Source organism: Suricata suricatta, chromosome 10 (assembly GCF_006229205.1).
Source record: "Suricata suricatta isolate VVHF042 chromosome 10, meerkat_22Aug2017_6uvM2_HiC, whole genome shotgun sequence".
In the NCBI taxonomy this organism is placed as follows: domain Eukaryota; kingdom Metazoa; phylum Chordata; class Mammalia; order Carnivora; family Herpestidae; genus Suricata; species Suricata suricatta.
Window position 1 is genome coordinate 9,670,345 of NC_043709.1, and position 24,506 is coordinate 9,694,850.

General features: G+C 48.2%; 1 protein-coding gene and 1 non-coding gene across 3 annotated transcripts in view; both read right to left on the reverse strand.

Annotated features, from left to right (window-relative positions):
• EIF3L (eukaryotic translation initiation factor 3 subunit L) overlaps positions 1-19,473 on the reverse strand; it is a 26,246-nt gene extending 6,773 nt beyond the window's left edge. Inside the window, exons 1-10 of one of the 2 annotated variants that reach the window (XM_029953716.1) lie at positions 19,385-19,473; positions 18,774-18,822; positions 17,658-17,868; positions 15,111-15,190; positions 10,501-10,562; positions 7,008-7,077; positions 6,716-6,789; positions 3,266-3,437; positions 1,156-1,310; positions 193-363 (exon numbers count right to left, since the gene is read on the reverse strand). In XM_029953716.1, coding sequence (XP_029809576.1) covers positions 193-363; positions 1,156-1,310; positions 3,266-3,437; positions 6,716-6,789; positions 7,008-7,077; positions 10,501-10,562; positions 15,111-15,190; positions 17,658-17,868; positions 18,774-18,822; positions 19,385-19,417 — 1,077 coding nt within the window. In that variant the 5' untranslated portion in view covers positions 19,418-19,473. Of the gene's footprint in view, positions 1-192; positions 364-1,155; positions 1,311-3,265; positions 3,438-6,715; positions 6,790-7,007; positions 7,078-10,500; positions 10,563-15,110; positions 15,191-17,657; positions 17,869-18,773; positions 18,823-19,384 lie in introns of those variants that run through there. The other variant, XM_029953717.1, reaches the window with a different exon arrangement.
• Positions 19,474-20,826: 1,353 nt separating this feature from the next.
• On the reverse strand, positions 20,827-20,933 carry LOC115305816. The gene has a single exon (XR_003915010.1). It is a non-coding gene; the product is annotated as a U6 spliceosomal RNA (small nuclear RNA).
• Between the last annotated feature and the right edge of the window lie 3,573 nt (positions 20,934-24,506).

Consider the following 24,506-nt stretch of genomic DNA (forward strand, 5'->3'; position numbering starts at 1 on the left):
CACTGTTGCTGGACTAAAGTAAAATAAAAGATATCGTCCCTCTTGTCAAGGAGTTAATGATCTGAGATAATAGGCACAAAAGGAGAAACTCCGGGCATGCCAGCCTGAAAAGGCACAAAAAGAGCGACATTTTGGATGGCAGGTCCCCAAACTGCCGGCATAGGTGCCAAGGGTGGTCAGAGGCCCCCTTACCATCTCATACTTGTATGTGGTCCTCTGGAACATGCTCTTGGTCCTCTGGATGTAGAGGAGGATGTTGGCAAAGACCCGGATGGCATCCTGGTAGCGACGCATCATCAAATAGGCAAATCCGACGTAGTAGTAAGTGGTCACCTGGCACTCAGGCACCCGGGAGTACATGCTCTGTGGAGGAAGGCAAGGCCCCCGTGAGCCCCCAAACCCACCCACCCCGGAGAGAGCCTGGGGGCGGGCGGGGCCCAGGGTCACCTGAGGTGGAGGCCCCTTGCCGAGGCCCTGAGCTACCCCGGGGGAAGCCCTGGCTCGAGTCAGAGGCCCTGAGTGCCGACCACATTTGCCAGTGAAGTTATGAGACCTGAGGACTCCATTTTGTTGGGTATTTAAAAAAGCGGGGGGAGAGGAAGACGACTGAATCAGGTCACCTCAAAATGTCTTTCAGATCCAAATCCCTCAATACCTCAGTTATGTATTCTTCCTTGCTGTCTACTCATTGCTTTTCCAGATAATCTTGATAAAGGAACAGATAAAGACTGGAGAAACACACACACACACACACACACACACACTCACTCACTCACTCACTCACTCAAAAAGGTACCAATTTTTCTGTGGCTACGAAAACCCACCCCAGCTCATCACCATCATCGAACCATCTTAGCACTAAATCTTCCATTAATTCCTTAATGAGTGAAAGCTGAATAGTAAAAACCTGCCATTATGGTTCTGTTGTGAAAACAGAATCAAAGACCGCGCTGAGTAGCTCGAGGGTTACTAAGCAACACAGAGAAAGCACCTTGTCCAAGGTCAGATTTTTACCACGGTGGTTCCCCCAGTTCTCAATTTTCAACAGGCCTGGGGAAGAATCCTTTTCTCTCCCTGAAGTGGCTCCTAATCAATCTCTGAAAGCAGACTCCCCGGCTCGGGAAAGGGGGGAAGGGGGAAGCGCCAGGAAATCACCTTCTTATTCAGTTCGATGTTCTCCAGCACCTTGATGGCCTGGTAGTAATCCCCCAACAGGGAATGCAGCCGCAGGAGGCCCACCAGGCTGAAATAGCCTAGCATTTTGTACAGGGAGTGCCGTCCATACTCGCCGGCCACGCTCTCGGGGTCGCCTGGGAGAAACAGATAGCGTGAACGTTCCCGTAGGGGCAGGTAAGCCTGAGCCTTGAATGTCACTCCGAAAACTCCTCACCCACTAGCAGCCTCCAAAGCTCCCACAATAGAGAATCATTGCCTTCAAAGAAACAGCAAGCAGCAGCAGCACCCTTGATCTGATAATCTGTTTTTTTTAAGTCATCTCTATGTCCAATGTGGTCTTGAACCCATGACCCGAGATCAAGAATCACATGCTCCACCGACGGAGCCAGCCAGATCTCCCTGGCCTCATACTAATCTTAAATTTACCACCAGGAGTTTGCCTGAGGGAGGTGGCGGTTTTCTGGGTTTTTTTTGGTCCCAAGACACCTGAGAAGACACCTGATAAAAGGAGGTGGCCCCTTTTATCAGGAGCAGTTACTCCTCAAGGCCGCTGCTCTCAGGAAGCCCGTGGGGGTCACAGCTATTTTCCTAGCAACACCAAGACGCCATCTGTCTTTCTCGTAGAACTGACACTTGCACTGAACACACGAAAACAGCGGCGCGTAAAACTACCGACACCTCGGCGTAAACCCAGCCGTGGCGCCGCGATACGGTGGCCTTTCCCATCACACGCGGTAGAAGGAACCAGCCGCTTCTTTCACAAAACACGGTTTTTCCTTGAAAGGATGACTGGCACACAAATTACAGCTACTCAGATTTGGGTCTTCAGCACACGTGTTCCAGAATTGAGGCAATGAGCCCGTTACACTCCAACAACGACAAAATGGACAGCACTCACTTCACTGCCAATGAAAACGTGCACTGTCACACAGTCTTACAGAACTTGTATCTGCCACCGGAAGTTCAACAGCTTCCGAACAGAGACTGAGCTGACGAGGCTGTGATAAAAGTAACAGATGTGGTCTTTAAAAATTGTTTCGTAGGGGTGCCTGGGGGGCTCAGTCGGTTAAGTGACCAACTTTAGCTCAAGTCATGATCTCACAGTTTGTGGGTTCAAGCCCCATATGGGGTTCTGTGCTGACAGCTCAGAGCCTGGAGCCTGCTTTGGATTCTGTGTCTCCCCCCTCACGCTCTGCTTCTGTCTCAGTAATAAATAAACATTAAAAAAATTTTTTTTTAATTGTTTAATAAAGGGGCGCCTGGGTGGCTCAGTCCATTCAGCATCCGACTTCAGCTCAGATCACGATCTCACAGTTTGTGAGTTCGGGCCCCAGGCTGGGCCCTGTGTGGACAGCTCAGAGCCTGGAGCCTGCTTCAATTTCTGTGTCTCCCTTTCTCTCTCCGCCCCTCCCCAGCTTGTCTCCCCCTTTCTCAAAAATAAGCATTAAAAAAATTGTTTTAATTGTAGAAGAAAATCTGACCATTTAGAGACTTTTTATAACTCCATGAACTGGTCTACAAATCCATGCAGCAGTAAAAAATCCATTCGAGCTGCAGGAAAGACCAATAAACTTTAACACGACAACGTAAAAGGTCACTGCTAAGGTTTCAGAAATCCCATGCGACTAAGGAGTATGAACCGCCCCCTGTCAAGTTCTGATGCAGTCCAAGAACACAAAGGCCGAACAGGCTGTGGAGAGAACTCCTCGCTCCGCCGACTCCACGTGTGGGAGAGGCCGGGTCTCCCTCTTACACCTCAAATGACACGGCGACTGCGGCTGCCACGCACAGACGGCAGAGGCACACGGAGCTCTTCCGTGAAGCCGGCGCCAGAGCGACTTGCGAAAATGATCCTCTTCTGGGGGGGGGGGAGGGGGGGGCAAAATTCACACGGCTCAACCCGGCCATAAAGACTGTAAAGTGGTCCCGACACCAACAACTCTGAGACTCGCTGATCTAAACACAGGCCCTGGAGACAACTGCCTGCAAACGGAGGTCTCCCGAGGCCGCTCAGTCTGTCGGCGACAGGCTGCCAAGCCACACCGCGGCGACCCCTCCCCCCGGGGACCAGACGGCAGGCAGCACTCACCTCCGCTCGTGTACACCTCCAGCTGCCGGTTAATGTTGGACTTGTCCACCAGGGAGTGAAGCACATTGAGCACACTGTGAACGTTCCAGATCTTGGGATTGGAGCGAAGGAAGTCAATCTCCTCCTCCGACTTCTTGGCGGTCTTACAGCGGTACTGGCTGAATGACTGGAACTGTCGGGAAGAAGGGACAGAGGCAGAGTGACGCACAGAGCTGAGGGCGAGGCTGTGCGGGGGGGGGGGGGGGGGGGGGGGGGGGGGGGGGGGGGGGGGGGGGGGGGGGCGCGGGGGCCACCAGCTCTCAGGATAGATAAGCTGTTCTGTGCGCTACGTGCTTTTGCAAAGCCATCCGTTTTGGTTTAAATTGGATTCTGTTCACCACTGAGGATGTTACTTCTTCCTCCAGTAGGCAGGGAGCTCTAAGATGAAAGGTAGTTTGTGGAATAAACATTCAGTTTGGTTATTTGACTCCAAACCTAAGTGTTTAAGTCACTGAAAATCTCTGGGTGGCACAACGCAGTCATCGTGGCTGTCAGAGCCAGGTGGCTTGTAACAGATCTGCTACATGGCTGTGCCATGGAGGAGTCAGGAGTATGAACCGGTGACATGGTGGAGACAGGGTAGGGGTCTGTACGCGTGTCTTCCCTACAGCAGTTGACCACCCATTCGTCTAGGACAGGAACCCAGTCGGAGTCACCTCTGCGCCAACCGCAGACCCTAAGCCAGCGCAAGGCGCTCACAGGGCCCACACCGCAGGCATTTGTTGAGGGAGTGTTTCCGTCTGGGACCAGCAGTGGGCTGGCTCCGTCAGTCACCCACAGAACAGCACCAGTGACCTACCCACTCCTTGGTTCTGCTGCACACCGTGTGGAAGCCAGTGACCTAGAATCTAGGTCCTAGAATATTCATCAACTCCAAAATACCAGTTTCCTCTAAGAATGTAGGAAAATGTTTCCAGATTTACAATAAACAGAAGAATACCAAACAGATTCTAAGTCCGCAAGAACAAGAAAGCCCAAGAGAACAATGGCCAAAGGACACTGATGATCACTTCAGAGGAAAGCAAGATTGGGCAATCAACAGGGAAAGTTCTATGACCTCTTCAGGTAACAGAGAAACACAAACTAAAATGGGATCACCATTTCTTTCCCATCAGACAAAAATCAGACCAGTAACATCCACAGCACAAAAACTCTCCAATGCTGCTGACGGCAGTGCAATGCGACACAGCCCTTGGGGAGAGCGAGAGGTGATCATTTCTTAAAATCCAAAGTGACTGCATGTTCTAGAGCTCAACAGTGGTGGTGTACACATTTATCAAATCTCATCAACAGTACGCTGAAAATCGGTATTTTACTATATGCAAATTTTGACTCCATAAAGCTGATTTTAAAAAAACATAAGAAGGAAATATCCTTCAACCAACAATCCCACCCCTAGTGATCGCTGAAGAGGGACCTGTAACATACACGAGATTTACTGACTCACTATTTGTAGTAGTGGACACTGAAAACCAGATGTTCACCACCAACAGGGTGATTTATCCAGATCGTGTAGACAGCAGAAAAAAACCACGCTGTCCCTATGTAGACATACTGGGTGTTCCACATCATAACAAATCACATAATATACCATTTTTAAGTGGAATATTTTATATGCCTATATGCCTGAGAAACTGTACCACGGTGCCTATCTTCACTGACAGTAACTGATGCCTCCACAAAGGCGAGGAAGATGCTTTATCCGCAGTTTGAAATACACAAAGATTTTAAGCAACAACGATACATACATGTATTACTCATCTTGATAAAAATAAATGAAAGCAGAGTGGCAGGAAAGGGCCACTAACTGGTGTGACATCTGCCTGGCCAGTCTCTGTTACCAGTGAGAGTGCTATAAGCCCCTTAAGAGAACACCAGCTAAGCCCAAGGGATTACGATAATCTTAGGCAGGATGAAGAACCTCAGCACAGATGATCCTCCCTGCCCTGCTGTGAGTCAACAGGACCACCAAGCTTCTAAAGGCACGCCAAAGGGGCCGACACAAGCCAAGGAGCCAGAAAGGACAAGCGAGGCCAGGGCAGTGTGTGGCCCTGACTGCACACAAGGCACCGAGGCCTCATCTTAAGCAGGAAGCCTCTCCCAAAGGGCCCCAGGAGGGCTCTCTCAGCCCACCACTCACAACTTGCCAGCGCTCTATAAGTCTCTCTGGTCTGGGCAGCTCAAATAGCCCCTTTATTAGGAAACTGATTTCTCCTGAAATTCCCAGTGCAAGCTATCCAGTCCTCATAAAAACTCACAGGAGACAAACGTTTCCAAATTCAACTATTCTATGTCTTTTAAGTCTATATTCTACCTTTTTTTTTTTTAATGTTTTTTATTTATTTTTGACCGAGAGACAGCGTGAGCAGGGGAGAGGCAGAGAGAGAGAGAGAGAGGAAGACACAGAATCTGAAACTGGCTCCAGGTTCTGAGCTGTCAGCACAGAGCTCGATGGGGGGCTTGAACCCACGAACCGTGAGGTCGAGCCCCGCATCGGGCTCTGTGCTGACAACTAGCCCAGAGCCTGGAGCCTGCTTCGGATTCTGTGTGTTCCTCTCTCTCTGACCCTTCTCTGCTCGTGCTGTCTCCCTGTCTCTCAAAAATTAAAAAAAAAAAACATAAAAAAAAACTTTTTTTTTTTTAAATAAGAGAATAAACCCGCAGTAAAAGAAGGTGGAGAAGAAGAACAATGATCCTGACCATCCTAACCACCAGGCAGCACATGTCAAGGAGCTGCACGGTGGCAGGCCCGGTACCAAGCACTTCAGACATCATTTCCGGGAATCCTCCCCGAAACCCCGACGTTAGAGAAACGGAGGCAATGTGGTTCAGTGATTTAGTTCGCCCAAGGTCCCATGTTAGTGCACAGCGAGACTGGGAACACTGTACCCCTGGGCCACACAGCTGCTGCACCTGACGAACCACCCAGCTCTCAGGCGGGCCTCCACGGAAGCACTGCAAGCCAGGACGGTCTCTGAGGCTGATCTCCTACTTTATTCCTATCTAGCTCCTACCCACGTGACCACTCTCACACTCAAGGCATCCGGCATTTGCTTTCTAGGAGAGGAACGTCAAACTGGGAAGACAGCCACCAGGTAGGAGCACCCGCTCATTCCCACCTGACTCCAAAGCCTAGGGAGCCTTTATCCTGCCTATGAGGTCAACTTTCAAGGTCAGGTAAGGGCTTGGGGAAAGTCAGCCCGACTCTGCTGACTTCCAAAGTGGTACCGAGAGCTCGAACGCCTCGCTGACTCTTCAGAAAGCCACGACCCTGAGGACCACCACCAGGGCAGCCCCCCACCGTGACGGGGACGCTATCCCAAGCATCTTTGTAACGACACAAACAACGGTGGTAAGAGCCACTCCTTTGCTGGAGTAGTTATTTCACACGAGCTCACGCTGGCCAGATACCTGATAGATGAACTCATCGATGATATCCCAGAGCCACTGGTTGGGCAGTTCGAGGGGAGCAGGACCGTCAGCATCTGCGTGGGAGAGCACAGCGAAGTCAGATGCGAACTATGCCGCTCGGTAAGGCTACACACAGAATGCACTTTCTAATTCTTCTCTTAAAAGGACCACGAATAACAGGCCATCCCCTCTTCCACTTGCATATTAAAATTCTGCTAAAAAAAAAAAAAAAGCTAGAGGCCAGCACTGGGCCTCATCGCAGCCTCACAGCCCTGGCCGAACTCAAACTCACTAAGAATGTAGTTGAAGAGATTGCAGTAGTTGTAGTAGGATTCAAATCTCTGCTCCAAGGAGGGTCCTCCCTGTAAAAGGAAAGGAGACATCAGGATAGATGTTTAGTTTACATGTGTGTGACTCGGGGCACCTGGGGGGGCTCAGTCGGTTGAGCATCAGACTTTTGATCTCAGCTCAGGTCATGATCTCACGGTCTGCGAGTTCGAGCCTTGCACTGGGCTCTGTGTTGACAGCACAGAGCCTGCTTAGGATTCTCTCCCTCCCTCTCTCTCTGCCCCTCTGTCCCCCTTGCAGGCATACTTCTCTCAAAATAAATAAATGTTAAAAAATAAAACATATGTATTTTACACATGGTCTACGATGACAGCTAAAGACCCATGAGAACTGATGCCTATTCTCTCCTTCTTATGATGCAAAGAGCACTCAAGTCAGGGAAAGGCAGCGAGAACTAGTCAGAGGGAAGGCAGCAAGAGTTAGGCAGTTCAAAGGGGCACTGAGTATCAGACAGTAATGATCAGGTTTTATTGTAACAACCCCAAATGACCATTAAAGAACAAGCATTGGGTCACCTGGGTGGCTCAGTCGGTTAAGCATCCGATTCCGGCTCAGGTCATGATCTCTCGGTTTATGAGTTCAAACCCAGCATCGGGCTCCGTGCTGACAGCTCAGAGCCTGGAGCCTGCTTCGGATTCTGTGTCTCCCTCACTCTGCCCCTCCCTCACTCATGCTCTGCTTCCCTCTCTCAATAACAAACATCAAAGGTCCGACACTTCGATTCAGGTCATGCTCTCACGGTTCCTGAGTTCAAACCCAGCATCGGGCTCCATGCTGACAGCTCAGAGCCCAAAGCCTGCTTTGGATTCTGTCTACCCCTCTCTTTCTCTCAAAAATAAACAAACATTCAAAAAAAGAAAAGGAGAGACAGACGGAAGTACTAACAAAAGCAAAAAGGTAGGATTGCAGTGCTCAGAGAATGGATGAATAGAGCCGATGACGCTAGCCTAGGCTGCACGGGACTCAAACGGGCCAGGAAGGCAGAGGTCTTTCAGTGCCAAACAGGAGTCTAGGCCAGAGGGGTCAGCAAGTCCACCACCACCTGGTTTTGTGAATAAGAAGTTCAACTGGAACAGAGCTCTGAGCTCACGGTCTACGGCTGCTGCAAAGGCAGAGGTGAGCAGACTCAATAGAGACCACGATGGCTGCAAGGCCAAAAAAACTACCTGGGCCCTTACAAGCAGGCTGCCGACCCCCAGTCTAGACTTAAGGCCGCTGGCAAGGGAGAGCCACTGACGATTTCTGAGCTGGGGCAGAACACGCCACCATCTGTAACGGGGGAGAAAGAACACGGCCCTGGAGCTTTGGCCCCACTGCTTACTAACTGAGCTTCGGACAAGGTAGTCAACGTCTCCGTAGAACGAGACTGTGTTAAGTGCCCAATACAGTTAAGCGTTCCTTCAGTGGGCACCTCCCTCCCCCGGCCAAGATTTAAACCTGGTCATATGACTGGACCTCGTGTGGTACTTAATAAAGACGTTGAAAGATCAACTTCTGCTGAATCTTCATTACAGACCAAAGTTAAGATCAGAGGTGGCAAAACCACTTGTACCGTGGGTTCTGAGGCCCTGATCTTCCCAACGAGGCCATGTTACACAGGCCACTGGACTCTCAGCCGAGCCCACAAAGTACCTGAGCTGAAGGAGCAAGTGTAGAAGGGAATCTTCACTTTCTGTCAGATAAAGTAGTCAGAGTCCTCACTGGGAGGAGAACCCTCGCTGGGAGCCCGAAAAACGTGGCCCCTGCGTTACTCTGACAACGGGAACTCCTCCAGCTACCACGCGTGGTGGCTCCCGTGGCAAAGCAGGAGCTCTAGTCAGGTCAAGTGGTCCTCAGGGGGATGAGAATCCACTGGGAGAAGCTGGAAATACTCCAAGGAGAGAGATCATGGGGCCGGTTTCCTTCATTTACACACGCGCACACCCGCTCCAACAAGCAACTGGTCACCATCGGCGATTAGGCACCGGCTTATAGCCGCAAACAAGATAAAGTCCGCGCCCCAGTGGCGTGTTACCCTCTAGCAGGGGCAGCAAACAAAAACCTAGTAAACAAAGGATACAAAGTCAGCTAGTGATGTACAGATGCTCCGAAGGGTGGCCAGGAGCCCCAGAAAGGAAGGTAAGCCAGATCGAGCAGAACTATGATAAGACTTGGGATTTTATTCTAAGTATGACAGGAAGTCATGGTAGGACTGGGAGGGAGGGTGTGACCTGGTGAGACCCTGCTGCCAAAAGACCATGCCGGTTACCAGGCTGAGAATAAACTCTAGTGCAAAGAGCAGAAATGGACACTAGGAATGTAGCTACACAGTCCAGGCAAGAGACGATAAGGTCTTGAACTCGGGTAGCAGCAGTGGTGGTGGTGAGAAGTGGGTGCTTTCAGGAAACACGGTGAACACAGAGCTGGACAGGATCTGCTGCAATGCTACAAGTGAAGTGAGACAGAAGCCAAGAATGAAGCCAAGGTCTTCAGTCCAAGGCACTTGCACGCACGGTGGTATTATCTGCGAGTTGGCTGACACGGGAAGAACGGGCTTAGAGGGAAAATAAGACTTCGGTGTGGGGCGGGTTAGACTCGTGATGACTGGCAGACAGCCAAGTGGAGATGTGGAATAGGAAGCTGGATGCGCCAGTATGGATTTAGAGAGACCGGGGCTAACAACAGAGATTTTTAGTCATCGTGTGTATAAATAGTGCAGATGGGGTTTTAAGAGACGTAGGACATCCTACAACTGAGAAACCAGAGAAGAATCAACCAGGGGCCCAGAGCGGGCAAGCGTGGTGGAACGTCGCAACAAGACAGGCCTGAGCGCAAGGGGCCTGGGCACTTCCTAGTTGTAGGAAGCTGGGAAAAAGCACGTCGGTCTGCCCGCTCTGTAGGACTGCCGTGGGGATCAGAGTACAGATGCGTGCCCAGTACACCCAGTGACACGTTCTGTAGGTTTCAGAGCAGAAGGCTCCGCGGCCACACACAGACCTTAGGAAGAAAGGGCATCGCGGGCGGAGACAGCAGAAGGTGCTGGGAACACACTATCACAGTGGCTCTGGCAACCCAACCCATGTGATGGGTGCAGGTCAGGTCGGAAACGGTGGGGGTGGAGACGTTAAAGAGGGCGGCAAAGCTAGGACCTGTTACACTTTGCCTGGAACAGATACCCGGCTTACTGGATTCAATCATTCCCTCTGCTCGGAGCTGTCAGCAGAGTCTGACACGGGGCTCGAACCCACGTACTGTGAGATCATGACCTGAGCCAAAGTCAGATGTTTAACTAACTGAGCCACCCAGGCTCCCCCCGACCTCACCCCCGTTATTTCTTAAACTCTCAGAACACATGCCAACCCCTCTTGGACACCGAACCAACATAAACCAGTGAGTGTGTTCCAAACACAAAAACAACACGGAGTTTAAAAAAATGTCAACAGCACTTAGATACTCACACTGACTTTGGCATATATATGTCTATAGTATAATTCCTTGTACAAAATCAGGAAGACGGCATCTGAAAGAGACCACAAAGGCGTGCTTTAGGAATCCACAAACAACTCCAGGGCCTTCAGGCAGGTCTAGCCCTTCGACGGAAGTAAAGGGATAAACATGATTTAAAAGACTAAACAACGTCTACATTTTAATACATACACCCCAAGAATACACACAACAAGAAAATTCACCCCATTTTATCTTTCAACCTCTTTAATCTCAGACTCATTTCCCGCACCATTTTAGAGCTCTTGCCATACAGTTGCTTAACAAACCAACACAAAAATAAACAGCAATAACTCCCAAGAAAGCAATGTTAGACTATCAAAACTGCAAACATATGAGCATCTTCTATTTAGAAATTCTATTTTTTTGTACCCATTTTCTTTGAAAAAGAGAGAGAACATGTGGGGGTGAGGAAGAGGAGGAAACGAGGAGGAAGAGGGAAGGAAAAGGAGGAGGACGAAAAGAAGGGGAGAAAGAGAATCAGGAGGAGGAGGAGGAGGAGGGAGAAGAAAAAGAAGAAAGAGAGAGAGAGAGAGAGAGAGAGAGAGAGAGAGAGAGAGAGAGACACGGAGGAGAGAGAGGAGAGAAAGAGGAGAGGGAGGAGGAGGAGAAAAAGAAGAGGGAGGGAGAGAATCCCAAATAGGCTCCACGCCCAGTGCAGAGTCTGACTCAGGGCTCAATCCCAGCTGAAATCAAGAGTTGGATGCCTAACTGACTGAGCCCGCCAGGTACCCTAAAATCGTATTTTAAAGAACACATCTTATTGATACGATACAACCACCATAAGGAAAGAAAAAGTTGGTTAGATGTTGACGCTGAGCAGAAAAGTGTGGGGAGCCGCAAAGATTCAGCAGCTCCTTGGCCATTTGCTAGCTGGATATGTCACTCCCTGAGGGGAGCTGCAAAATAGGCAGGGGAGCGCCACTCCTGCCAGAGGAGAAGCCAGAAGATCAAAGATTAACCGCCTGCAGGCAGGGTAGCTTCAGCCCCTCAGGCGCTGTGCTAGAACACTTTGGTCTGGTTCCCCTTTTACTCCAGTCTTAATCCCTAGACCCTGTTTCCTAGCAACTGACCTGGGCCAGCTGCCTTGTTTTCCCGCTTTGAAACCTTCATAAGAGACAGTTTTCTGAATAAAGCTCTCTCTCTTTCTTGCCTGATCGGAAACCGTGAGTCGTGTCTTTACTCTCTGTGCGTCCCCCTTCCTGCCCTTTCTCTGCCTCCCTCAGGAAAAGAACCCACCCTGCCGGTCAGGGTGGACGAGACAGGTACCACCGAACGCCGGGGACGATGGCACCGGACCCGGCCTTCGGTTACGACAGAAAAGAGCTAACAAGCCAGGTCTGAGCCTTCTAGCCTTTGGCTGTAAAGCTGGCCCCAGGCTGGCATCTGGGAACCTGGGTTTCAGGCCTCCTGAAACCACCCCGGTAAGAGTGGTCTGCATTGCCGAACCCATGCCACGGTAGGTTGAGTTCAAGCTCAACTCCTCCTTTCCTTCCGGGGTCTGGAATTTTGGTACATGTCAGGCAGAGGGCATGCCCACATAACCAACACCCAATAAAATCTCTGGACACCAAGTCTGTAAGAGGCTTCTCTGAGAGACAACTTGTCACACGTCACAAGTCCTTGCCCGAGTCCTTGCCCGAGGAACAGCACGCCCCACGTGACTCCACGGGAAGGGACTGTTGGTAACACGCACCCGGTTTCCTTTAGACCCCTCTCTAGGCGCACTTTCCCCTTGCTGGTTACGCTCTGCATCCTTGCTCTGCATCCTTCCGCTGTAAACCCTCCTAGCTGTGGATTCGACTATACGCTGAGTCCTGTGAGTCCTCCTAACAAACCACCAAACCCGGGGTGGTCTTAGAAATCCTGGAGATACAGGAGCGCCTGGGTGGCTCCTGGGTGGCTCCGTCGATTAAGCAGCCGACCACAGCTCAGGTCATGATCTCGCAGTTCGTGGGCTTGAGCCCCGCTCTCAGGCTCTGTGCTGACAGCTCAGAGCCTGGAGCCTGCTTCGGATTCCATGTCTCCTCTCTCTCTGCCCCTCCCCTGCTTACATTCTGTCTCTCTCTCTCTCAAAAATTAAAAAAATAAATAAAAAAAACAGAGGCCCCTGGGTGGCTCAGTCAGTTAGGCATCCAACTTCAGCTCAGGTCATGGATCTCATGGTTCGTGAGTTCGAGCCCCACATTGGGCTCTATGCTGTCAGCACAGAGCCTACTTCTGATACTCTAACCCTCTATCTGCCCCTCCTTCACTCACACATACATTCTCTCTCAAACATATATAAACATTTAAAAAGGAAGGGAGGGGCACCTGAGTGGTTTACTGGGTTAAGCATCCAAATCTTGGGTTTCAGTTCAGGTCATGATCTCATGGTTTGTGAATTCAAGCCCCACACTGGGCTCCAAGCTGACAGTGCAGAGCCTGCTTGGGATTCTCTCTTTCCCTCCCTCTACCCGTCCCCGACTCGTTCTCTCTCTCCCTCTCTCTCTCAAAAAAAAACAAAAACAAAAACAAAAAAAAAACACCTAAAGAAAATCATAAAAAAAACAAAAAAAATTTTAAAAGGAAAGAAAATGGCATTTAGTCTATGTAAAAAAGCAAAGAGTTATTCCTATTGGCTTATGTGTGCACAGACCATCACGGGAAGGATAAACAGAGTGGTAACACTAGATGGCTCTAGAGAAACGGAAGACTAGAGGATGGAAGGGGGGTGGGGGGCAGTGACTTTTATACCAAATCTTTTTTTTTCACACTTAGGTCCTGTGATTACTTTCCAGTAAAGTTATACACGGCTGACCCTTGAACAACGTGGGGGTTAGGGACAAGCCCGGCCCCCCAACACACACAGTCAAAAAACCACACAAATATCTTTTGACTCCTCAGTTACCTGTTAATTTGAATAACCTACTGCTGACTGGGAGCCTCACCAGTAACAGACCCTGTCCGATAAGACATACTTTGCACGTTATGGGTATTACGTGACATACTGTAGTCTCATAACCAAGCTAGAGAGGAGAACATATGAAGAAAATCATAAGAGAAAATATGTTCACAGCATCGCACTGGAGCAAAAACTGGCCACGTGCAAGCAGGCTCACCCCGCACAAAGCCCTGCTGCTCCAGGGTCAACTGTGTTCCGAGACTTCGCAGTTAATGCACATGATGCAACAGTCTTAGAGGCAGTATACTAAATCAAGCGTAAGGTCTGAGCCACACAGAAAATAAAATCTCCTTATGTGAGTTCCAAGCTTGCGTACTGATAATGCTAATAATGATAAAGTTCTCCCAAATGGTAGCTGTATCATAGAAGTACAAGACTCGTACGTCGAAAACTTAAAATATCACTGAAAGAAATGAGAGACCTAAGTAAACAAAAAGACACAGCATGGCCATAAATGAGAGGACTTAAGAGAAAAGCAACACATCCCTAATTTCATCTTCGGAGTCAACACAATCGCTATCAAAATCCCAGCTGGCGTCTTTGCCTAAATTGACCAGCGGATCCCAAAACTCATACGGAAATCCAAGGGACCCAGAAGAACCAAAACAATCTTGAAAAAGAACACAGGTGAAAGACTTACACTTCTGGTTTTAAAACTTACCACAAAGCTACAATAATCAGGACTGTGTGGCCCAAGCATAAGGTAAGACACACAGATCAATGGAGTTAAACTGAGGGTAGGGGGCGCCTGGCTGGCTCAGTGGGCTAAGTGTTTGACTCCTGATCTCCTGATGTTGGTTCAGGTCGTGATCTCAGGGTGAATCCACTCAGCACTGACAATGTGGAGCCTGCTTAGGATTCTATCTCAAAATAAATGAGTAAAACCTCAAAAGAAAAAAAAAAAAAAGACCAAGGGGGGCACCTGGGTGGCTCAGTTGGTTAAGCATCCAACTTCAGTTCAGGTCATAATCTCCCAGTTCATGGGTTCGAGCCCCACATCAGGCTCTGTGCTGACAGCTTGGACCCTGGAGCCTGCTTCAGATTCTCCCTCTCTTTCTGCCTTCTCTGTTCATGTTCTCTCTCTCTCAAAATTAAATAAAACATTAACAATAAAAACAAACAAACCAACCCTGAGAGTCCAGACATAAACCCTTACATTTACATGATAACCAATTTCGACAAAGGTGCCAAGACAAGTTAATGGAAAAATAGTCTTTTCAAAAACTGGTGCTGGGACAGCTAGATATCCACATGGGAAAGGGTGGTGCTGGATCTTTCTACTTCACGCCGTACATTAAGAAACCCTTCATAAAGTGAAAGGTGGGAGGAAGCCGCCAGAGGGCCCATTCCTAAGTGACTATAATGACCCCCCAAGTGAGAGAGAGAGACACGGAAGTAAGTCAGGACAAAGATCTCAATTTCAGCCTCACTACGTGAGAGGTCTCTGTCCCCTTTTTGTTTATCCAGCCTTCATTCAAGTTCTTTACTAAGGATGTACTGTGTACCGAGTCCTGGGGAAACAAAACAGTGAGCAAGACACACAGATCATCTGAGCCTCCTGGTGACCCCTCGGTCACAGGGCCCCATCCAGTGTGCAGAACCCGAGGGGCTCACACCTACCGTTGCCGACCTGTGGAGCAATGGCTTCAGCCTCAGGCCACGGTGTGTTCTTGAAGAATCTTTCGGTCAACTTGGTCCAACTGAAAACCAAGCACAAGAATTCTACAAGTCCAAAACAGAAAGGACCCAAGAAGAGGAACCCTTCACCTTTTAAAGATCAGGACCCAGGCTCATGAAGCGGCAGAAGTCACAGAGACAAGGCTGGGGCCAGAGCCCTCCAGGCCGACGACTTCTCTCAACCCAACTCTGCACCTCGGTTTTTCTTAATACGGGAAACACTTTTTTTTTTTTAATCAATTATGGGGCGCCTGGGCAGCTCAGTCGGTTAAGCGTCTGACTTCAGCTCGGGTCAGGATCTCATGGTTCATGGGTTCAAGCCCCACATTGCGTTCTGTGCTGACAGCTCAGAGCCTGGAGCCTGCTTTGGATTCTATGTCTCCCTCTCCTTCTGCCCCTCCCCCTCTTGCGCTGGCTCTCTCTCTCTCAAAGATAAACATTAAAAAAAAAAATTATCAGTCAGGCAACCACCATGCTCTTCAGGACCACTTCCTGCCTCTGCAGCACGAACTCCAATCATACTGAACAGCATGCCGTTTGCTGATCTGATAACGGCGTTTAAGTTACTCCCACCTTCTCCCTTAGCAACACTTTTCCTACGCTCCTAGAGCTCTGTGTCTCCCCGCCTCTCCAAACCTAAAGGCAAATCAGTCTGTCTGTGGCGGGTCCCGATGCCACAACAGGCCTGCGGCATCCACCCCAAACATGGCCGCCCACGATGCTCACGGCCCCGAGAGGCTTCTGTGCAACCTCCCTCCTCATCCTACTTCAACCCTCTCCTGCTCGAGTCCGGCCTCTCCCTCTTCTCCAGATCTCTCGGCTCAGCACAGAAACATGCTCGAGTCCCTCCTTCAAGAACACGTTAACACAAAGCATCTCACTAACGCTTTACGTCCTCTACACTTGCGACTTTTCTTTGTCAACCTCCGTTTCTCACCCTCTGCCACCCCTCCGCGGTCACGGCCCCTCCTGGTTATCCAAAGGACTTCCACGTTCCCGAAATCAACTGGCTCCTTGCTCGTCTCGATTTCACCAGGACACAACGTTTGGTGACCCTTCTTTTCTTCAAAGTCTCTTCTCTCTCTGGGCCCTGGGCCCCTTCTCTCTGACTTCCTGCCTACTTTCCTGACACTTCTCCCTACCCCTGTGCTATCTAGATTTTCTTTCTGCCCTGTCTCTTTTCCCATTTCCTCTCTCTGCCCACTCATCTGCAAAGGAACAAACTTTCCAAGGCACCAGCCATTCTCCTCTGGAAAGATGTCCCACACATCAACTGTCTGTAACTCCCGGCACTGTCCAACACAGTAACTGTTTGCACATGTGGTTACTGTGATAAAGAACTGAATACCAAATTCTAGTTAATTCGAGTTAAAAAAACCAATACTTAACTCAGTTACTGGAAAACGTTCAAGGGTATTTAGAATTACTTAAGTATGTGCATCTGATTTTTCAACTGTAAGTGTTATGAAATCTAAATAGAGGAAGCCTCGGTGGCTCAGTAGGTTAAGCGTCGGACATTAGCTCAGGTCGTGACTAACATTATTATTTCTATGGGACAGCACCGAGCTACACACTTTTAACTAAGAAGATGTGAGGATGACGGAAAAAACAGTTCAGGGTTTATTCTATTCACTGATCCAATAAGCCTTTGGCTCTTAGTTTTGTCCACCCATCCGCTCAGGAAATTCTATTTCCTTGGTGAAGGCATTCCTGACTCTCCCGACCTGTCTCATCTCTAATGCCAACAGCACAAGGGCAACCCCCTCAAAGCCAGAAGCCACCACTCAAAGCGGGGCTCACCCTGTGATGCATTAAGGAATGCGGTAATTTGGGGCACCTGGCGGGGCTCAGTTGGCTGAGTGTCCAACTCATGATTTCTGCTCAGGTCATGCTCTCTCAAGTAGTAAGATAGAGCCCCACGTCAGGCTCCACGCCAACAGGACAGAGCCTGCTTGGGATTCTCTATCTCCCTCCCAAGCTTGCATGTGCGTGCGCTCGCTCACTCGCTCGCTCTCTCTCAAGATAAATAAATAAACGTTAGAAAACAAAAAAGTCCTGCAATATTTTAAAAATTAGGCTCCACTATCAGACCGTGCAAGTTCAAAACTCGACCAGCCATGTGACTTACCCTTTCTGTGCTTTGTTTCCCATCCGTAAAATGAGGCAAAAAACACTATACCTGCTGCGTGGGGTCACCGTGAAGCGCAGTGAGTAAGTACAGGAAAAGCTTTCTCAACTCGGCTTGATTGATACTGTTCGTAGACACTACAGTAACGGCTGTTGTAATTACTGACGGCCGTGCTATTATTTTAGGCTCTGTGTGAGTGCTGGCAATACAGCCCAACAAAATCACGTCTCCCCCAAGGAATCACAGAAACCCCTCGGGCACTCTCTTTACAGAGAAATGATTAAACAGCACCCCTTCTTCAGGGGCTGCATCACTACACCAGTCTGCCCAGAAAGCGGGTCATTTCAGTCCACGGCCCGTACCTGTTCTCATAGATGTCCTGGATCTCATATACCTTCTGGTCAATGACATCGCTGGACACACGACTGGCCTGCAGTTCATACACCTTCTGGTCAATCAAGTCTGAGACGGTTTTGTGGAAATACTGGATGAAGTTTTTGATCACTTCGGGGATCACCTGATAGGTCTGCTGTTCATACTGACGTTCATAAGCCAGATCCTGCTTTGGGTCTCCTAAAGGTGGGATATAATAAATAGTTTACCAAGTGCTTTTAAACCTACACGTATTACAAAACAAAGGGGCAAGACCATTCCCTAAATTAAACTCAAGTCGATAAGTCAGGTATAATTTCCTTTAAAGCACTCAGAAATATAACTGTCCCCAATGTGCTCTCAATCCCATTGCCCTGTTTCTTCAGAAGACATACCACTATTTAAAATTACGTATTTGCTTCTTATCTGTTTCCTCCACTAGAACCTGAAGCCTGTTGAGGGGAAGAACCTTGTACTCAGGCATACCCACGCGGTTAAATGTGCTTTAGAAGAGAGAGGAAGACTGTGGGAAGGGAAAGAAAGTAGTAGGTACTCGATATTTTTTTGAATGAATGAATGACTGTCATTTTCTACCAATACAGCACTGCAAGTTACAAAACTTCTCTGATCTGTTTTCTCATCTGTCAAAGGGAGACAACATTTATTTAGGCACTTCACAGAACTGTTGTAAGGGCTAAATGAAACACTTCGGACAATGCACCTGCAACACCGCATGGCACTTAGTAAGTGCTAAGTCAAACCAACTCACTACAGCATTTCAGGAAACCTCAACACCTTCCAAAACGATTTCACGTGGCCTTGGTTTGAATTTTCACAGCAAGATTTTCATCTTCAGCTAACAGTCTAACAAGGAAACCCCAGGCAGAATAGTAAGCCTTCCCTTCTGAGACTTCGCAGTGGAACATGAAAAAGGCTTGGCTTACGAGGCTCTATACCACCCGCCTCCGGAGAACTAATAACTGACTCCACACCAGCACCACGGAGAAATAGCATTTAATAGATGCCCGTCACAACTGTTCTCAGACATTCAAAACGGTGCCAATCCCTAGAAGCACCCAGCTAGCCAGACAAGTTGGTAGGATTACCTGTGTGCATATCATAGTCACCCGGGTAAGCGTAGGGATCATAAGCAGCCTGTTAAGGAAAGAGACGGGAACAGTCACCAATGCGTGAATCCAAAATGTTCGTGAGAGAATGTTTATGCCAAGCAGGGTACTAAGAATACAAAAGTGGATGACAGAACGCAGTCCCTGCCTTTGAGAAACTCACATGCTTGAGAAGGGAGAATAAACAAGACACCAAAACAACGTTACGGATGCAAATAAGGTGGAGCAAAGCACAAGAGGCTGGGGGGACCAACGCGATTTTTACACGAGGGAGCCCAAACCGTAAGAGCTAAATTACAGAAACACACATCCCAGAAGCAGCCTCCATCTCCGGTCTGGGAAAAAGAGGGGACTGTACGTGCGAGGTGGGCGGGCAGAGACGGGGCTGGGGAGTAGCAGCAAGCGGCGCGGGGCGGGGGGAGGGACAGCGTGAGGGCTGCGCCCGCAGGGAGGGAGGGAGGCAGGCCGGAGCGGGTGGCGGTCTGCCAGGGCTCCCAGAGAGGCCGGGACACCGTCTCGCCTCGAGGCCCAGCATCCAAAGGACCCTGCCTCCTTCGGGGAGCCGCGTTCGCCCGCGGGGCCAGCCTTACCTCGGACTCGTAATCATCGGCGGGATAAGACATGGCTGCAGCACTCACTCACCCGGCCAGAGAGAGCGAAAAGTGCGTCCCGCGCCTGCGTCGTAAGGCCGGAAGTTCAGCTTCTACCGGGCCTGCCGGGAAACCGGAAGTCTTCAGGGAGCCGCCACGTCAAGAAGGGCGAAGGCGGTAAACCCATGAGTGTTTCTTCCTTCTCCAAATAGAGGCTTTATAAGGAAGGGTGAGTCTGTAGCGCTTGCGGAAATTCAGAGATAAGACTGAACTACTTCGGCATGACAAAGAATGGACCAAGTAAGGGAAACCAGAAACCATGCCACACAAAAGATGGCTGACAGTTTCCTCCGGCGACCTCTCGCAAGAAAGGAAGTTCGGGTTTGGGGGCCTGATGTTGGATTTAGGTGTAAGCAGTTTGCCTGCAGCAAGAAATGTTTTCAAACGTTTGGCTTCCAAAGACTTAACCTACTGGTTTAAAAGTTGAGACTTGGTCCCATGCAGCTAGAGGTTATTAACAAAAGTCGCATGCCAACTTTGGACAATAAAGTGGGAGCAGGCAATGGGAGGCCCACTGTGGTGCGGGGCCCTAGAGGCAGTCCTGCGACCCACCCCTACAGCATCCGTGCTCAGGCTGTGGTGGTTTTCCAATTGGGAGGTAGGTTGGGTGCGCCTCCTGGAGAAGCTCACGAGTTAGAGATGAGGTTCTGAAACAGACCAGCTAAAACCGGCATGTGGGTCAAGGGCCTTAGTGTGGTCATCTGCCCGGCAACAATAACTAATAGAAATCTGGATTCCAGTCCTTGCTTAGCTGCGGATATGCCGTGTGACTAGGAGTGTGCCTCACCCTCTCACCCTCCGTAGGTCCCAGCCTCGGCTTCCTCTTTCACAACAACTCCTCCCGCGTTTTCCCTGCCTGGCGTAGGCCACCTCGGGTTCTTCGCCTTCACATTTACCTGGTGTAGATTATATAGAAATCAGTTCTCCCAGATATCTGCAAGGCTCGCTCTGGTTCTACCTTCAGTTTTATGATCATCCCATTTAGAATGGTGATCCTCTGCCCCATCCCAGCTCTTTGTGTCAGGTTTTTGTTGGCTTTGCCTTCCCTTGGCGCTATCACCAAGGAGTGACAACCATCACGGTGAAATGGGGAAACTGAAGGAACTCCGTTTTTAGAAAGATTCCTTCTCTGCTGGTTTTCTGCTAGGCCACATTTACTTGTGTTCTGTATTGCACCTTGCATCTGAATAAGCCAAACAAGGTATGTTCCCACTCCAAGGGGAAAACAAGAAAGTTAATCATTCTCTGAGTGTCTTCTTAGGCCCCCAAACACCTGATAACATATAAAAAGATGAGGATCCCAAACACATTTCAGGACATTAGCTTCAAACCTAAGCCAAAGCTGGCATCAATCCCTCCTACCTTCAATGATTTATGAAATAACACCTGTTGTTCACCTGTCACTCGCCTTTGTCATCCTTGCTCAGAGGCCATGCTAATTTTCTCGGTATTATTCCAATTTCAATATGTGTGCTGCCCAACTGAGCGCTTTGCCTTTGTTTGGCCCTATTCTGGATTCTTGAGGTCACACGTGCCCTGGACCCTTTTCCAGAATAATAAACAAATAACCCCAGATACTCCATCTACTATATTCTATCTCCTATGCTTTTCAGTTAAACGGTTTTCATTTCCTCCTGGTTCATGTTTGATTGCTATCCTACCACAAGCCAAGGACCCTCTTGGCAGGTCCTGCACGACCCCATCTAGGTCCTCAGACCCAGCCTGCCAATATCAGTAGAACTAAAGCTTAAACTTAAGGGACCTTTGGTTCCCCAGGACTCTTCCATGGCTTGAGGAGAGCCTTAGCTGTGCTCATATGGTCCTATGCTTCTGTAGATTTTCTTTTTTAAAAAATTTATTTAAGTAATCTCTACACCCAGTGTGGGGCTCGAACTCATAACCCTGAGATCAAGAGGTGCATGCTCTACCAACTGAGGCAACCAGGCACCCCTGTTTCTGTAATATTTGCAAAAGTATGGTTTTTACAGCAATCGCTTAAACCTCTCTGTCTAATCTGATTTCTCCTGTGTTATACTTCCCCTTTATTTAGTGGCATTTGGGATCCAGCTAGAGGAAATGCAGTTGGGAATATCGGAGTTTAGTAGGATATATTTATGTGATACTTTTCTGTGAGTGAAGTTATTGCTGATTTTTCAGTGTGTAAGACACTGCTACTACTCACTGTAATCAATGAGTGTCTTCAGTGAAAGGATTATTTAAAGTTAACCAGGGCACTAGGAAGCTTGAAATTACCTGAAAAAGTACAGTTCACATGACAAAAATTTGATATAGGTTGTCCCCAACTTTGGAAATTCTCAAAATGTTCACGACATAACTGAAAAGGAATTGTGATGTCAAAAGAAGATTTCCTGAATTATCAATAATAAATATGTTTACACATGAAACAAATGTAACACAACATGTTAACTATACTGGAACTTAAAATGAAAATAAAAAATAAAAATTTTTTGATCTGGGACGCCTGAGTGGTTCAGTTGGTTAAGCGTCCAACTTCAGCTCAGGTCATGATCTCACAGTTCATGGGTTCAAACCCCATGTCAGGCTCTGTGCTGACAGCTAGCTCAGAGCCTGCAGCCTGTCTTCAGATTCTGTGTCTCCCTCTGTCTCCGACCCTCCCCTGCTCGCACTGTCTCTCTCTCTCAAAAATAAGTAAAACATTAAAAAATGTAAAAAAGATTTTTGATCTAACATGATAGAGGAAAAACTAAATTATTTTTCCATTCTCATTATGGAAAGTCACCATACAAAATTTTTGTCATCTAAAGAGGTGATCAAAGCATATTCAACCTAAAAACGAAAAAGTTTAGTGGAGGTATTTAAGAAAACTAACACATATGTTTCTTTTCTGGATTTTGTGATGTTTGTTTTATTTGACAGCTATTTACAATTTATTTATTTTGAGACAGAAAGAGTCTGAGCAGGGAAGGGGCAGAAAAAGAGGGAGAATCCCAAGCAGGCTCTAGGCTGTCAGTGCCGAACCCATATGGGGCTCGAACTCTCAAATCGTGAAATCATGACCAGAGCCAAAAACACATGTGAGACACCCAATGGACTGAGCCACCCAGGCGCCCCTATTTGTCAGGTTTTTAAAGTTACAAATTGCACCTTGCAATGGCATGATTTCTTGCACAATTTGTGTTGTGATTTCTTGTTCTAAATAAATAGTATCAGGGTACCTGGGTGGCTCAGTGGGTTGAGCATCCAACTCTTGGTTTTGGCTCAGGACATGAACTCAGGGTTCAGAGTTTGAGCCCCTGTGGGACTCTGGGCGGACAGCATGTAACCTGCTTGAGATTCTCTCTCCCCTCCCCAACTCTTCCTCTCTCTTTCTCTCTTTCAAAATAAAAATAAACTTAGGGGCACCTGGGTGGCTCAGTTGGTTGGGCAGCTGACTTCGGCTCAGGTGATGATCTCGCGGTTCATGATTTAGAGCGTTGCGTCGGGCTCTGTGCTGACAGCTCAGAGCCTGGAGCCTGCTTCGGATTCTGTGTCTCCCTCTCTCTCTGCCCCTCCCCCATTCATGCTCTGTCTCTCAAAAATAAATAAAAAATGGTTAAAATTTTTTCTTAATATAAGTAACAACAACAAATAGCTTACCCAAACAATTTTGGAACTTACATGATGACAAATGGTTAAAATCTTTGGGGCACCTGGGTGGCTCAGTCAGTTGAGCGTCTGGCTTCGGCTCGGGTCATGATCTCACAGTTTGTGGGTTCAAGCCCCACATCAGGCTGTGCTGACAGGTTGGAGCCTGTCTTCAGATTCTGTGTCTCTCTCTCTCTCTGCCTCTTACCTGCTCATGCGCTCTCTGGGTCTCAAAAATAAATAAAACATAAAAAGCGAAATTAAAAATGATTCTCTGAACTTTTTGATAAATTGATTATCAGTTGTTAAAAAATGATCCTCATACTCCTAAAGGGTAAGCTTATTTAATCAGTAATGGAGGAACCAAGAGTATGACCACTGGTTTAGAAAGAGTTTGAGAAGAGTTAAAGGAATCCTGAATTATGATTGCCAATCATATTTCATACCAATAGGATAATAAAACTGTCACCTTTGGGATTGATTATTTTCTCTATCAGGTATGCAAAAATGATTACATCTTATCAGTTTCCTGCAAGCTAACTTCTAACTTTACAGAGTTGGAAAACATCACTGGATCCTAATCAATTATTAGGGTTAAATTTCCCTAGAGTCAGAGGGCCCTTATGTGGATTTATGAGCAATTCTCTAGCATGATATTAAATAGGCACGTAATCCCCATATGACATAGTTTCAGATACTAGATCATTTCCCTCCATACTAGTTTTCATTATTCCGTGTTTAATGAAGACAAGAAATGGATTAATTTCCTGTTAACTCTGCCTTAGAAAAACAACACCACAAAGATGGTGATAAATGACAACTGCCTTTAAGCCTCAACGTAGAGGTAGAAAAGTGCTGGGGCTGTGGCAAACCATGACACCATGTCCCACCTACAGGGGAAGGTGCTGTGCAGCTCCAGCCAACTCTTACCGTGTGGGAGGGCTGGTCCCGTATTGCCCAATCTTCCTCCCCGCCCACTTTTTTTTTAACTAGGCTTCACACCCAGTGCAGAGCCCAAGGCAGGGATGGAACTCATGACTGTGAAATCACAAGCTGAGATCAAGAGTTGGACACTCAGCCCATCGATGGATAAGTGGATTAAGAAGATGTGGTGTATATATATATATACACATACATACATACAGTGGAGTATTACTTGGCAATCAATAAGAATGAAATCTTGCCATTTGCAACTAGGTGGTTAGAACTAGAGGGTATTTTGCTAAGCGAAATTAGTCAGGGAAGAACAAATACCATATGACTTCTCTCATATGTGGAATTTAAGATACAAAACAGATGAACTTAAGGGAAGGGGAGCAAAAATAATATAAAAACAAGGAGGGGGGAAAGCTTAAGAGACTTTTAAATATGGAGAACAAATTGGGAGGGTTGTGGGAGGGGCGATGGGCTAAATGGGTGAGGGGCATTAAGGAATCTACTCCTGAAATCATTGTTG